Source organism: Sphaeramia orbicularis, chromosome 24, assembly GCF_902148855.1.
Source record: "Sphaeramia orbicularis chromosome 24, fSphaOr1.1, whole genome shotgun sequence".
Classification (NCBI taxonomy): domain Eukaryota; kingdom Metazoa; phylum Chordata; class Actinopteri; order Kurtiformes; family Apogonidae; genus Sphaeramia; species Sphaeramia orbicularis.
This window is the reverse complement of record NC_043979.1, coordinates 28,141,615-28,156,383: the sequence shown is the minus strand read 5'-3', so window position 1 is coordinate 28,156,383 and position 14,769 is coordinate 28,141,615. Positions and strand designations below refer to the sequence as shown.

General features: G+C 38.4%; 1 protein-coding gene across 2 annotated transcripts; it reads left to right on the top strand.

Moving 5' to 3' along the window:
• The first annotated feature begins 36 nt into the window (after positions 1 to 36).
• Positions 37 to 10,729, top strand: hadhb (hydroxyacyl-CoA dehydrogenase trifunctional multienzyme complex subunit beta). Of its 2 annotated transcripts, none has more exons than XM_030128512.1 (16): positions 37 to 137; positions 1,465 to 1,537; positions 1,773 to 1,814; positions 1,943 to 2,039; positions 2,240 to 2,284; positions 4,560 to 4,659; positions 4,765 to 4,852; positions 4,957 to 5,144; positions 5,319 to 5,499; positions 6,567 to 6,688; positions 6,940 to 7,019; positions 7,114 to 7,161; positions 7,381 to 7,468; positions 7,772 to 7,846; positions 9,467 to 9,631; positions 10,335 to 10,729. In XM_030128512.1, the coding sequence occupies exons 2-16, from the start codon at positions 1,471 to 1,473 to the stop codon at positions 10,368 to 10,370; spliced, it is 1,422 nt and encodes a 473-aa protein (XP_029984372.1). In that variant the 5' UTR covers positions 37 to 137; positions 1,465 to 1,470; the 3' UTR covers positions 10,371 to 10,729. The 2 variants fall into 2 exon arrangements, with proteins under 2 accessions (XP_029984372.1, XP_029984373.1); XM_030128513.1 differs by having other exon boundaries at positions 97 to 132; positions 1,460 to 1,537.
• The last annotated feature ends 4,040 nt before the right edge of the window (positions 10,730 to 14,769 follow it).

Here is a 14,769-nt window from a genome sequence, read left to right as displayed (position 1 = left end):
TTTTTTTTTATTTCAGGCATATCTAGCCAGCCTAAACTTGGTGGGTCTTTGAAAGCGTTAGCGGTTTTTGTAGTCCAGTAACACAGTAGCTCAGCGTCTGACAGGGAAGAGGTGTTGGCATAGTCATACAACTACAGGTAAGCATCATTTTAATGATTAATAATGCATCCAGGAAACAAACAACAGCTGAGTGAGGCCCATGAAAGATCTAAGTTATTGCAAATACACCAGCGAAGATCAAAAGTCTGTCAACTTTTGCTATCAGATTAGCTTGTTGAAGTAGCGTTGCTAGCTTGCAGCTAACTTTAGCCTGTTCATTATTGAGCATGGGATTGATTCGGTACTTTGACTTTAATCGGTATGAAGCCTGTTTAAATTGATGACATTTTAAGTCCAGCTGTAGACTAGTCTGACCCAGTTTTAACTCCTTGATATGCGTGTGCGTCATTCTCTTGGATATGAATCTAGGTGAAGGGTCATAGCCAAGGTAGGGGGGTTGGGCTGGGTGACCGTGACTGATGTGACACATTGTATTATAAAAAATAGTATTGATGATGTTATTCTCGATATCACACTTATAAATTAATGTTACATCTGTTTTCCTGTGGAAAAAACACCCAAGCTTCACTACAAAAACTAACGTATCATAAGATGGTCGCTTTGATGTAACTAGATGGTTTTAATATCACATTTTCAACGTTTTGTTTGTACTTTATGTTGTATTGGTTGTAATTATTGACTTTTACAAAGTATTGTGAAGTAAAACGTACTCATCGGTTATATTTTGTGTTTGTTGTGGCTTTAGATGACACTTCTAACACGGATAATCAGATGACATACCTCAATGTCCAGTTACACAATTGGTAAATGAGTAGCTATATTTCAAAACATTAAAATCACATAACTGAAATGCCGAGTTATGCTGAACAGTTTCCTTTCAGTGTCTCACCTGCCATTCATTTTCTAGAAATAAAATTTAAGAGGTTAATATATCACCATTAGACAACCAACACACTTTTTCAACAATTAGGCTAATTCCTCAAATCCCTGTACAGAAGTTAGTCAAATATGTACTGAAATTCAACCTCAGCAACATGAAGATCTCAGTATCTTTTAAGTATAAGAATAATGTTCTTAAATGCATAAGTAAATTAGTGAAGTCTTAAGGTATCAAGAAAAGGGGCCTGCAAACAATAATGGTTAGAATACGATAGATAGTAGAGTTTTTGTAAAATTTTTAACTGCATGCCACTCTATAAAAAGGAGAAAACCAAACAAACTAGACTGGAATCCATCATTGAATCTTTTAGGAGACAGTATCCTGCTCCATGGGGAAGAACAGTATACAAAGAAAGTATAAAAGTCACCCTGAGTTGTTTTAATTAACTTGCTTATGATAATTTACTTTTTTCAATTAATATATAATGAAAATTTATCATTATGATTGCATTGTTTTGGTTTTAGAAAATAATGGCTTCCATGTTGCTGAACTCAATGCGCACTTGCCCAGTAAGTCCAGCACGGGCAGTACAATATGGTAAGTATTTACATCTATCATTTATACATTCTATCCAGTTACCAAATATGTCATACAGCCAGCACTTATAGCACATACTGTGGAAAAAAAACATTCATTTCTATTGTCATTTTAACTTATTTTTTATTTATATGAATCATCCAGACATGTTTGAGCTAAGATTGTTAATGTTTGATTTATATTTTGAGTTATTTTAAATGGAAAATGATCAGAAACATGTCTCTATCTTTCTCAGCGGCACGCTCTCTCAGTACAACAACTCAGCTACAGGCTCAAGGTATGTTAATTTAACATATTTAATTTATATTCACTAAGATCCAAATGTCGTATTTGATATCTATAGAGTTTTCAGATCATCTATCAACTCTCAAAACTGTTGAGTCTTTGAATTTTCTGATGTTTCAGTTCAGACAAAGAGCAAAAAGACCCTGGCGCGGCCTAGTGTGAAGAACATAGTCCTGGTGGAAGGAGTTCGAACTCCTTTCCTGATGTCTGGAACCACGTATGTGTCCTCCTTTCACTGGCAAGATATAGACACTCACAAGAAAACTTCTCTGAAAGCTTTGTTTTCCCAAGGGGCTGTTACAAAGATTGAATGAATTCTTGTCCCTTTTAAAAGTGGAGTTGTCAAATAAATCCTGTAGTTACAGAGAGCTGACACCATTGACCTGAAGGTGACATCTGTCTGGTTTATGTTTACAGATATGCTGACCTGATGCCCCATGACTTGGCCAGAGCAGCTCTACAGTAAGTGTTGTATTTGTATATAGTGTTTTGTGTTTCTCATATACACAAGGTGACACTACTAAAATTCTGTCACTGTAGTTTATATTCACACAAATACCAGTGACTTTAAGGGCCTTGTAGTTGCAGAAACATCAGAAATCAGTTTCTTCACCATGTGGATAATAAATTAAGAGATTTGATAAAATACACCTGGCAGCATTTAATTAGGATCAACCTTTTTTTTGACCTGCAATAGCTGTGCAGCATTGGATCTGGATGAAATGTTTTTTGTTTGTTGCTCCAACTTTTCCAGCCAGGTTACTACCCCTCCCCCCCAACACTTCAACAGCTTGTTGTTTGAAGCCTTTTGACCATTCAGATGCCCATCAAGCCTTGAATCTTTTAACATTAAAACAAAGAGTCAACCACAGACCAGTTTTATTTTGTTACTGCTATGTTTCTTTTCTTCAAGGTTATTACACATAATGTTGCCCCATTAAGTGGCTTACACCACCCCTCTCAACTTCACTGATATTAAAATATCAGGGTCCATGTAAATGCAGCTACTAAAAACATGTTATTTTACAATAGGCCCTTTCCCACCAAAAGGCCCAGGAACTTTATTACCAGGAACTTATTTACCAGGAACTTTTTGGGGTAAAAAAGTTCCTGGTAACTGCATTTCCACCGCACCCGAAAGTTCAGGGTAATTTATTCAAATCAGGTTGATGATGTATGAGGATGCAGTAACAGAAACTGTAGTCCAGTTCATGTCCATTCACAAACTAACCTCTAGGTCAATAAAATGACACAGTACTGAAGTGGACAGTTTGGGTTAACATTTTACTGGTTGTTGAATCACTTAATCCATCTGGAATACATTTTAAATTAAGTTAGCCATCATTACATAGCCTTGATTTGTATTTAAAAATGGTAGAACATGTATTTTCAACTTCTCATTCCTTAAACTAAATCACATCTAACTTTCAATGTGATGGATGGTTCTGTTTCATTTCTATTGTTTTACAGATTTAGTCCAGGTTCAACCCTAAAGTCAGACAGATTTACTCAAATACCTGCATTTAATTCAACTGCATATTACTGATAAAAGTACTTATACTCATATTTTGATGCCTTGTAAATGAACAGACAGTATTAGGTTAGATTTTTTTTTTTATTAAAAATTGAAACAAAACAAAAGGTGCCTTGAGATTAAAAGGGAAATAAACACGTGTGAAAGGTTCAGGCTTTTGGACCAGGGTCTGGTCCAGCTGGTCCAGGACAGCTGGTCTGGAACTCCATGGTCCCAGTCCCTTTTTTGCTTTCCTACAGTAAAAGTAATAAAAATGCTAAAATGAAGAACAGAACACATGATGACAGATTCCTACCAGTGTGATGTGACATGTCCAATTTCTGACCTGGGCCATTGTAAACAGCAGTAGACGATGGACCAGGACGCAAACGACCCACAGGTTCAGAAAAAGAGACGAGTCCGTCCGGTCCATTTCAGGTGGAAATCACAAACGTACAGACTAAATCAGTGTTCAGCTCACGGCTACAACACAAATACATCCAGTTCTCTGATTTAGGTTTAGTGTCAGACTGTTGACCAGTTAGCATTAGCATTAGGTTAACCAGACTTCACTGTTGTCTAAACAGCTGACGTGCCGCTGACTACTGTTACAGCATGAACCATCTCAACAGTGACTATTTGTGTCATATACATACCATTGGTTTGTTCGACAGTCAGATCCACTGCGACCATTGTGGTCCTTTAGTTTCTTTTAATCCTGCATAAATTTCTTCTTCTTTCCTCATATTTCTTTAGGCTTGTGTTTTACATTTGGCTCCAACAGCTTTTACTTGCTCGTTTCGCGTCGGCGATTCAAAGTCCGTCGGAATTTCCTCATCGTCCGTCCTCTTGTTGTAGCTTCTCTTTTGGTCCATTTTCCAAATTATCAAAATACAAAGCTTGTGGAAATTAAATGAATTAAATATTGGCGGTGAACAGAATGCGGAAATGCTGCCAGTCTAGTCCACCACTCAGCCTTCTGCAGCACACAGCCCCGTCCCTTAAAGTTCCTGGTAATCTGGAAAGTACTACCTCTGTACCAGGAACTTCTTCGGGGTAAATTCGGGGCAGGGGGAGGGTCAGTTACCAGGGTCATTTTCGGTGGAAACGCACCAGGAACTTTGAAAGTTCAGGGTAATACAGAAAGTTCCTGCAAAAGTTCCTGCGGTGGGAAAGGGCCTAATGTGAGAAATTCTCTAATGTTGTTAATGTGGGTTTTTCTAGGGGTCTTCTGCATAAGACAGGTATCCCTAAAGATGCTGTCGATTACATCATCTATGGAACAGTCATTCAGGAGGTCAAGACCAGCAACGTAGCCAGAGAAGTATGTGCATATCACATTGCCCTGTCTGTACATACTAACTTTACCTAATCATAATGTAAAAAAGGGAATTGCTGGTCTGATGCCTTGTTCTTACTTTGACTTTAGGCAGCACTCGGAGCAGGCTTCTCAGATAAGATTCCAGCTCACACTGTCACCATGGCCTGCATCTCCTCTAACCAGGCAATGACCTCAGGTATGTCATCCAGGTGCTCTCTTTAATCTGACCTTTGACCTTGTGGTATTTGAAGTCTGTCCATCCACCCTGTGTTTGATGGTGTTCTGTCTTTTTCTGTTTAGCTGTGGGTATGATCGCTGCAGGACAGTGTGATGCTGTTGTGGCAGGTGGTGTGGAGTTCATGTCTGATGTTCCTATTCGTCACAGCCGGAAGATGAGGAAAACCATGTTGTCTCTGAATAAGGCGAAGACCCTTGGCCAGAGGTTGGGTCTGATTGGAAGCATCCGACTGGCACACCTTGCCCCTGAGGTAAATGGTCAGTTCGCATCCACAGGAGCTGCACTGCTGTCAGTTTTGTTATCGACTGCTGGACTGCCACAGTGAGGCTTTTAATATCTGACTGTGCTAAAATTAATTCAAATGTAATGAATCTATGTCTTATTATATAAATATAGTACAGCTCTTTAACCTTTATTTTTTTAGCTTCCTGCTGTTGCTGAGTTCTCCACAGCAGAAACAATGGGCCACAGTGCTGACCGTCTGGCTGCTGCATTTGGGGTTTCCAGAGTAGAGCAGGATGAATTCGCTCTGCGCTCACACACTTTAGCCAAAAAAGCCCAGGATGCAGGACTTCTGAAAGATGTCATCTCCTTTAAAGTGCCAGGTATGCAGGGATGCATACCACAAACCAGAACAAGTGTTTGCTATAGCTGTAGTTGCCCTAGTGCTATGCTTTTATTTGTCTGTATGGACACACAAATGACCTCAGACATGATTATCATCCCATGATGCACTGAGGTTTTAGGAGTCAGCACATGCCTTTTGTATTATGCTCTGACATAGACAGTGTAGTTGAATGTGCTGGTAATGGAGTCACTATAGACAGTAAACTTTTATTTGGTACTGTGCAGTATCGATGATTAATTTTGTTTGCAACAGTCCTTTTTGCCTTTTTTGTTTTTATCTGAAACAGCTTGAATTTTGTATTGATATAGTAGTTGATAACAAGTGGTAATATAATCAGTTGGTGTTAAATGACAAGATAAATTTAGTAAAACTACATCACAGAAATGTATGATTTTAATATGTTAGGAGCCACTTATCTTATATTTCAGTTTTTGGCACCAAAACTTGCCAAAAACTGGAGCAGTTGTTGAAATAGTGTTGCTAGCTTTCAGCTAACTTTAGCTGGTTCATTACTGAACGTGAGATTGATTCATTAGTTTGATTTTAATTTGTATCAATGTTGGTTAAAATGACAAAATATTTTGGTCCAGCTGTTGGCATGTCTGATCCAGTTTCAGCCCCATGATATGCATGTGCAAAGCTTATAACACATTTAGGTTACAAAAAACTACAAAGTTCAGTCACTAAATGTCCTTTGCAGGGAACAAAGAATGGGTTTTTCTACAGCAATGACAGTAAAGTATACTTTTGAAAGTAGGTGTAAGAAGTTCCTACATGTTTCCTGAGTCATTCATTACCTATAAACTGCACAAAAATAGTGTGAAAATGTGTTGAAGCATTATTTGGACTGTTTTGTACCATAGAAAGTACTACATTGTGATCATAATGGTGAGAAAAAGACTGACCACTAATTCATTAAAGGTGTCCTTCAGAGAAAATAGAGGTGTTTCAAATGTTAGATATGGTGTACTATATATGTTAACTGCCATGTAAAGTTCACAGTTTCCTGTGAATCTGATCATGATCCATGTCCTCTTTACCCAGGTCGTGATATTGTTTCTAAGGACAACGGTATCCGCCCATCCTCCATGGAGCAAATGGCCAAACTGAAACCAGCCTTCATTAAGCCTCATGGGACTGTCACTGCTGCCAACTCTTCTTTTTTGGTACAAATAGATATGTATAAAGAAACTCAAGAGCCCTTGGAGTGTCCTTAATTTCTTATTTCTGAGATAAAAATGCATACAGTTCTAAATTAATTATACATAAATATCTGTAAAAGAACCAAGGGAATCATTTTAAAATACCAAGTTTGGTCTGTTTTAATTCCCTGGCATTTACCACAAACACATGTTGTAGTTCATAGGGGAAATGTCATCACTAAACATGATCTGACTCCTTGCTTGTGTGTCCTCAGACTGATGGTGCCTCTGCTGTGCTTATCATGTCTGAGGAGAAAGCTTTGGCTATGGGTTACAAGCCTAAAGCCTACCTCAGGTAAGTACACCTCTCTGTTTGGTAGAACAGCCTCAATTTCCCCAATGATGCCATTTCAGGTGATGTGCTGATCGTAGTGTTTTCATTCTGGCAGAGACTTTGTGTATGTGTCTCAAGACCCTAAAGACCAGCTGCTTTTGGGGTGAGTCCTTCACTGCTCTTATTCTCACTGATTCCCAGCTAGAAAAGTCAATTTCTGCTGTCTGTATTTTATTTGCAAGAGTATATAACTAAAAAACCATGTGAACCAACACAGATAATGAGGGCAGAGCAATTAATTATAGCAAGAAATTATAGTTTAATTCAAGCACCTTGAGACTGGTTGAAATTTCTGCTTAATTTTCTGCTCTGTTTGCTTTAGTCCAACATACAGCACACCCAAAGTCTTGGAACGCGCAGGATTAACAATGGATGACATTGATGTCTTCGAGTTCCATGAGGCGTTTGCTGTAAGTTATCACAATGCATTTTTGTTTGTAAAAATGTGCATCAACGCTCGTCAGTCTTTACTCGGTAGATTTGCATCTTTAAAATAACTACAGCAGGTGTATTGATCATGCTTTTTGTGTCTGCTTTAATAAAATTGTACTCTTTGTTATTCATGGACATCAATGTTTCAAAAGACGCTGAGAACAATTCAACTAGTCTGTTTTACCCCTTGGCCTTTTAATAACTTTGAATCAGTAGAAATGGATGTGTTTTTGTGTGGTAGCTATGGAAACTGACTAACTGAATGTGTTTTTCTTTTCCAGGGTCAGATAATGGCAAATTTGAAGGCTATGGACTCAGACTGGTTCGCCCAGACGTACATGGGCAGGAAATCAAAGGTAAAAAGAGAAAATGGACACTGATTAAATGACTAACCACAAATAGCTCTGTTTTCATTAAATGGCTGTGTAATTTCCTTATCTGATAAAATAATTTTATATCTTATGAATGAAATAGAAGGGTTGTTTGAGATTTTTCAAAATGGGGTTAATTCATAGATAACAAACTGATATACAGGCACAGACGCTTCACATTGTACTGCTGTGGACAGAAATGGCAGCAAAATGCATTTTATCCACCTAAACAAATCAGTCAGTTCAAGTGTACAGTATACATAGAATATTTTCACTGCTCTACCTTGAAGTCGGACTTTGTTTTCTGACTGGGAACTGAAGCTGCAATACCATCAACACCACCAGATGCCTTTGACAAAAAGTCATTTTACTTCACAGAATACAGAAGTTGGTCATCTACAACTGTCTGGATCGCCATTAGTTTAGATCTAAACTAAAATGTTAACATGCCAAAGTCATATAGTTAAGAGCACCAACTAACTCACAGACCAACGCAACAGTAAACTCACAATTCTCATGTTCTAAAAGGAGTTTGGTGGCCTCAGTTCCCTAATAGGAAATGTCTGACATCAATGTAAAATAGTAGTGATGTAGTTCTCGAGACCAGTTTTTTGTGGTGTCGATCTTGTCACAGACTCGACTCATTTGGTCTCAGACTTGTCTTGGTCTCGGACATAGCGGTCTTGATGGGATTTGTACAAAAACTGTATCATCAGAACAGAATGCTATCAATATTTATTATGCGCCCCCTTCAAATGCAACCAGTCAGATGCAACTATTATAAAAACATGTTACATTGTATAAGACTTAAGATGAACATCTTCCTCATACATCCCATTTCTTTCCCTTGACGAGTTCTGATAAACTGGTGATAGGAGAGGACAGCTGAGAATATTATTTTCCATCAGAATATTATTTTCCATCAGGCCTAGAGGGAGTGTTACATTCATGAAATATAGGCCTAATGTGTAACTGACAAATCTAGGTGATTTTAAAATGAAAGACATAAGGAAAATATAATAGAAAAGACAACATGAATTGAATTTAACTAGTCATGACATTTTACAGCAATGCCTATTGCTCTACAAGTGATATAAGTAATCATGTCATGTCGATTCTAATTCTAGTCTGTTTTCGGTCTTGGTCTCGCTTTAGTTTGTCATGGTCTTGGTCTTGTTACCCTCCGGTCTCAGCAGTGTCTTGGTCTCGGTCTAGCTGGTCTTGACTACAACACTAGAATATAGTAAAAATATTCTAAATTCAGAGCTAAACTGATACATTTTTTTGATGGGTAAAAGACATTTTTGTGCTGGTCTGTCCACGGTGGTACATTGCCTAACGTACAGTATGCCCTAGTCGTGCTGTCAGCTGTAGAGAACAACACTATGAATAAGTGTCTCGTACAACCAGCATTAATGAATAACAGGTGTTACCACTGCTGGTTCACTTTAATATTACATTCTTACCAAAAGGAAGACTTAATGTCCAAATGCACCAGAGCAAGAAAATGTATTTTTGTACATGTTTGTTGATATCCATCCATTTTTCCTTGTCACGTGATGATTGTTCTAATGAACATAACCTTAATGTCTGCGATCTCGGTAGGTTGGGACCCCTCCCACGGAGAAGTTCAACCTGTGGGGAGGCTCCCTGTCTCTGGGTCACCCGTTTGGAGCCACCGGCTGCAGGCTGGTCACTACCGTGGCACATCGGCTGCAGAAGGAGGGAGGACAGTACGGGCTGGTGGCAGCATGTGCAGCAGGAGGACAGGTGGGTTAATATTTAAAGGGGTCATATTTTACTAAACCCACTTTTATTAGTCTTTGGTACATTTATTTGTGTATTTGAGGACCCTAATATTTCAAAAAGTTTGAATTTGAACCCTCCAGGTGCTGCAAAGCTATCTTTATGTTCATTTTGGCGAAAATCGAGTGGATTTCTACAACCAGTTTTAATTCCTGCTTAATTTGTTACATCTATAACTAGTTACATCACAATATTTGCAGATATAAGGTCAAGACTTTGACAAACATTTCTCAGAGTACGACATAATTATCAGCAGCAGTGGTCATAGAAAAAACTGAAAATATGTCCAAACTTTGAGCCGATTACCTAAAATGTTCACTTGTTGGTTGAACAGGATAGAGCAGCACAGGCAACAACCTGGAGGGGGTGGGGCATGAAGTGGCTCATTTGCATTTAAAGGGCCAGTGTTCAAAACGACCTTTCTGGTGTCATTATTCAGAAATAGGGTTGAAGATGGACCTGTGGAGTTGAATTAATGAAGAATTCAGACCCAAGTATAGCATTTACAGTTTATGTAGACCACAGAGAAATGTTTTAAAATGCATAATTCAATTTAAAAAAAAAAAAAAAGCAAAATATCACTCCTTTAATGCATGTCTCACACTTAGTGCTACTGATTCATTTCTTTACTTTCAGTACCTAATATGTTTGTGTTGTGTTTTTCTAGGGTCATGCTATGGTGATTGAGGCCTACCCCCAGTGAAGCACTTAAAACATGATCTGTAACCCAATGTTGAGCTTTGTCAGTGACATCCATAGGACTAAGTGTACATACTAGCACCATTTTGCCTTGATCAGAAAGGGGACAAAAACAGTATGAGGAATGTTGTGTAAATGAAACTTTGCTTGGAGGCGGTTAAATTCTAGCAGATTGTTGTTAAGGAATGTCGCCACTGATATTGTAGACTTTAAGATGTGTTTTGTCTAAAGAGTCTAATGTAACATAGCAAAGTTTAAGCACTCTGAAGAGCTACGGTGATGCTAATGTTTATATACGCTGTAATATTTTTTTTCTTACAAACTGTTGAAATTAAATGGTGTGATACAACCACAGTGACACTGTTTTTGTGTTTGTTCATTTCTGTTAGCTATTTTCAATTTTTAATAATTGGTAGAGGAAGCATTCAGATCCTTTACATATGGAAATGCACTAACACTGAAAATACACCAGTTATAAGTGAAGGATCCGCATGCAAAACATTTTGCTTGTGAATAAGTATGTATTATCAGCAAAATGTGTGTAAAGTATGAAAAATAAAAGCAGTCATTAAAAGTAAAATGGTCACTGTCTGTTTTTACTATTATGAGAATTATGCGTCTGAATCCATATTAACTGCCATATTAATGTACACATACACTACATACTGCATCATAGTCTATAAACTATTATTATATTATCAACTATCATATTGCTGCCCTGTAAGGACCATATATCTCTAAAGTCTATAGGACAACTTTTCATGAGCTAAGGGCATCAGCCTTGTTTTCAACTTTGTAATGATGCACCAAGACAGTTCTAAAGATTATTAAACATGATGAGTTTCTCAACCCATGAAGGTTAATCCTTCAGGTTATTGCAAACATTTAAAATCAACACATTTGTGGTTTTTGTACTGACACGTAAATAAATGCAAATATAGTGAAGTAAAAAATATATTTACCTCATTGTGGTGTAGATGTACTATATGTAGTTGCATTAAGTGAAGTATAAGAACATTAAATTATTTTTCTTTTTATAATTTTATTTTTCAAGAAGGTTTTGTACTGAAAACGTAGGCTCTATTCTGGTGTGTGTTGTATGTCTGCATGTAACATACACTGTTGATCATAAAGTTGGACTAATGTTTTCAGACACATTCCTTTTTATTCCTATATATACACATCAGTAATCACCTTTGACCATGTACAATGGTTACATACAGAGTCCCAGTTACATTTTATCAAGAACTAGAAGCACTCGGAGAGCGCAGACCTCCGCCAAGGCTGATCAGTGCCCCCCCCCCGATCACCACCAAAATTTAATCATTTCTTCCTTATCCCATTTCCAACAAACCCTGAAAATTTCATCCAAATCTGTCCATAACTTTTTGAGTTATGTTGCACACTAACGGACAGACAAACAAACAAACAACTAGAAGCACTCGGAGAGCGCAGACCTCCGCCAAGACTGATCAGTGGCCCCCCCCCATGGGCCCCCCCACGCCAAGGAGGTTATGTTTTTGCCAGGGTTTATTTGTTTGTTTGTCTGTCTGTCTGTTTGTTTGTCTGTCCGTTAGTGTACAACATAACTCAAAAAGTTATGGACAGATTTTGATGAAATTTTCTGGTCTGCACCCCCCCCCCCCCCGTGGGCCCCCCCACCGCCAATCACCACCAAAATTTAATCATTTCTTCCTTATCCCATTTCCAACAAACCCTGAAAATTTCATCCAAATCTGTCCATAACTTTTTGAGTTATGTTGCACACTAACGGACAGACAAACAAACAAACAACTAGAAGCACTCGGAGAGCGCAGACCTCCGCCAAGACTGATCAGTGGCCCCCCCCCATGGGCCCCCCCATGCCAAGGAGGTTATGTTTTTGCCAGGGTTTATTTGTTTGTTTGTCTATCTGTCTGTTTGTTTGTCTGTCCGTTAGTGTGCAACATAACTCAAAAAGTTATGGACAGATTTTGATGAAATTTTCTGGTCTGCACCCCCCCCCCCGTGGGCCCCCCCACCCCCAATCACCACCAAAATTTAATCATTTCTTCCTTATCCCATTTCCAACAAACCCTGAAAATTTCATCCAAATCTGTCCATAACTTTTTGAGTTATGTTGCACACTAACGGACAGACAAACAAACAAACAAACAAACAGACAGACAAACAAACAAACAAACAAACCCTGGCAAAAACATAACCTCCTTGGCGGAGGTAATAAATCATACTGTCACAATCATTTCAGGAGAGATAAAAAGATTTTATTATATCTTCCTGAGCAACAGTGTGTACACAGACATAAAAATGTGTAATTCTTCATTCTAGATCTAATCATCTTTTTAGGGTGAAACAATTAGTTGATTTTTTAGAAAATTAATCAGCCACAATTCTGTTAGCCCATTAGAGGGACAAGTTTGTTTTTGAGCAGAAATGCCATGCTTACATTTACAGGTTATACTCTCAAATGCAAATATCTTAACCCTTTAAACTCTAAGCCTAAAATAGTCCACCTGGACTTTTTTTTTACTTCTTGTGACTGACTAAAAGGTTAGAAAAAAGTCTGTGAGTAAGTCTGTTGGCCCAGTTTTCCAGAGCACTTTTTCTTTCAAAATCTAGCAATCATTTACAATGTACCACATGTTCTAATACTGCTGAAACGGCTTGTTCTTCTGCTACAGGCTTGAGTGAAATTACTGTAATGACCCAATAAAACCTATACAGCTCAAAGTCTAAGGTTTCAGAAACTGTTGGAATTTTTCCAATTGCACAAACAGTGAAAGAGTTACAGCCATCCAAACTGCATATGTGCAGGGTATGTCAGAGATGACATGTCAGGTTTTAATCAAGTCGTGTTAATTTTCTATAGCTGAGTGTTGATTTGAGTGTTTATTTTTACGCTCCTGCAGTGTTAAAGAGGTCTGTGGGCGGAGCTAATTCCAGTCTCATTGTTTTAAACCATGGGGGCGTGTCATGGAGGATGTCAGGTTGTAGCAGTAATATGTTAGATCAGTGACACTGTAACACCATGAATATAGTACTCTGAAGAGTTGATGATAATCCTCATACTTATATGTGGGGTGATGCTCAATAAATAGTGCGTCACCCCTACCCATAGTAAATTAGCTCTGCCTTCATGTAGAGTTAATAAGTGTATAGTAATCAATATCTTTCTTGATAAGAGTTAAATTCATTGTATGAGCAGCAGCTCCTTTCACAGTGTAGGAAAGTGTTACAGGCATGTTATCCATGTCATTTTGGGCCCTCACTGGTGGTGAACAAGAGCAGCATATGAACTACCATAGTGTTGATTTTAACACTTTAGTAGTGAGTCCTATATAAATGCCAGGTCAGTGTTGATTTGTAATTCTGGGAGTGTTAAAATTGTTATTTCAAATGTGCAGTGTGTTTTCCTGTTGTGCGTGGAGTACACAGAGTTTTACACACTGTGATGATGGAAGGCCTTGATGCACGGACTTCAGGACTTCAAGCATTATTGATGGATTATGTTTTATTCAACAGGGACTTAAACTAGTGCAAATGAGAAAGGAAAAAAAAAACCCAGATGAATGTATAGATGTGCTGCAGATAACAAAAACAGAATTTAAGGGAAGGGGGTGTGGAGCCTTCTCTTATGGTCTTTATGCAGACTTATAAATTTGCATTGCCAAATATATTTTGCATTTATGGAGATGTGTCAGCAGTAGACTGGCTTTAGATTCCACTAGGTTTAATTGATGGTGAATAACGCTGTCTGCCTCTGACAAGACGACTGATGTTAATGAGGAGGTAAAGAGGGATGCTCAAGCTTAAAACCACATGAATATGGAAAATTGGGAAGGTGAGTGGCAGGTGACTTAAAAGTTGAGGTTGCAGTGGTGTCTGTGTGATATCTGGGTGTTCACAATGTGCAAAGCGGAACTTTTAACACCCCTTTAAGTGTTTGTGTAATTGACTGCGGATGGGTAAATTTATATCAACACATTGCCTCTTCTACTTTTTTTTTTTTTTTTTTTTTGCGCAGAGAAGACGCTTTTAGTGTGCAGATCCCCTCAGCGCTCACCGGGGAATCACACAATCACACTCCAGGTTGGGGGCTTGTTAACATAACTTCAGTCAGACACTTGCGTCTTAACTGTATTTAAAGATTTAATTCTCCCTGTTAAAAAAAAAAAAAAAAAATCCTTGAGTTGATTAAATGCAGCTGAGCCTGTCACACGGGCTACAGGCGGAGGGAATAAAACCAATGTTTTACTGCCAAGGCAAAACGGAGCTCAAATGTAAATAGCGAGGAGAGAGACAGAGAGGGTTTTGTGTTTTTAAAGCTTCAAAACCGACTCAACCCTGCGAGACACCGGAGACGCGCAGACACACACCGACACACGCCGACATAGCGGGGCCGC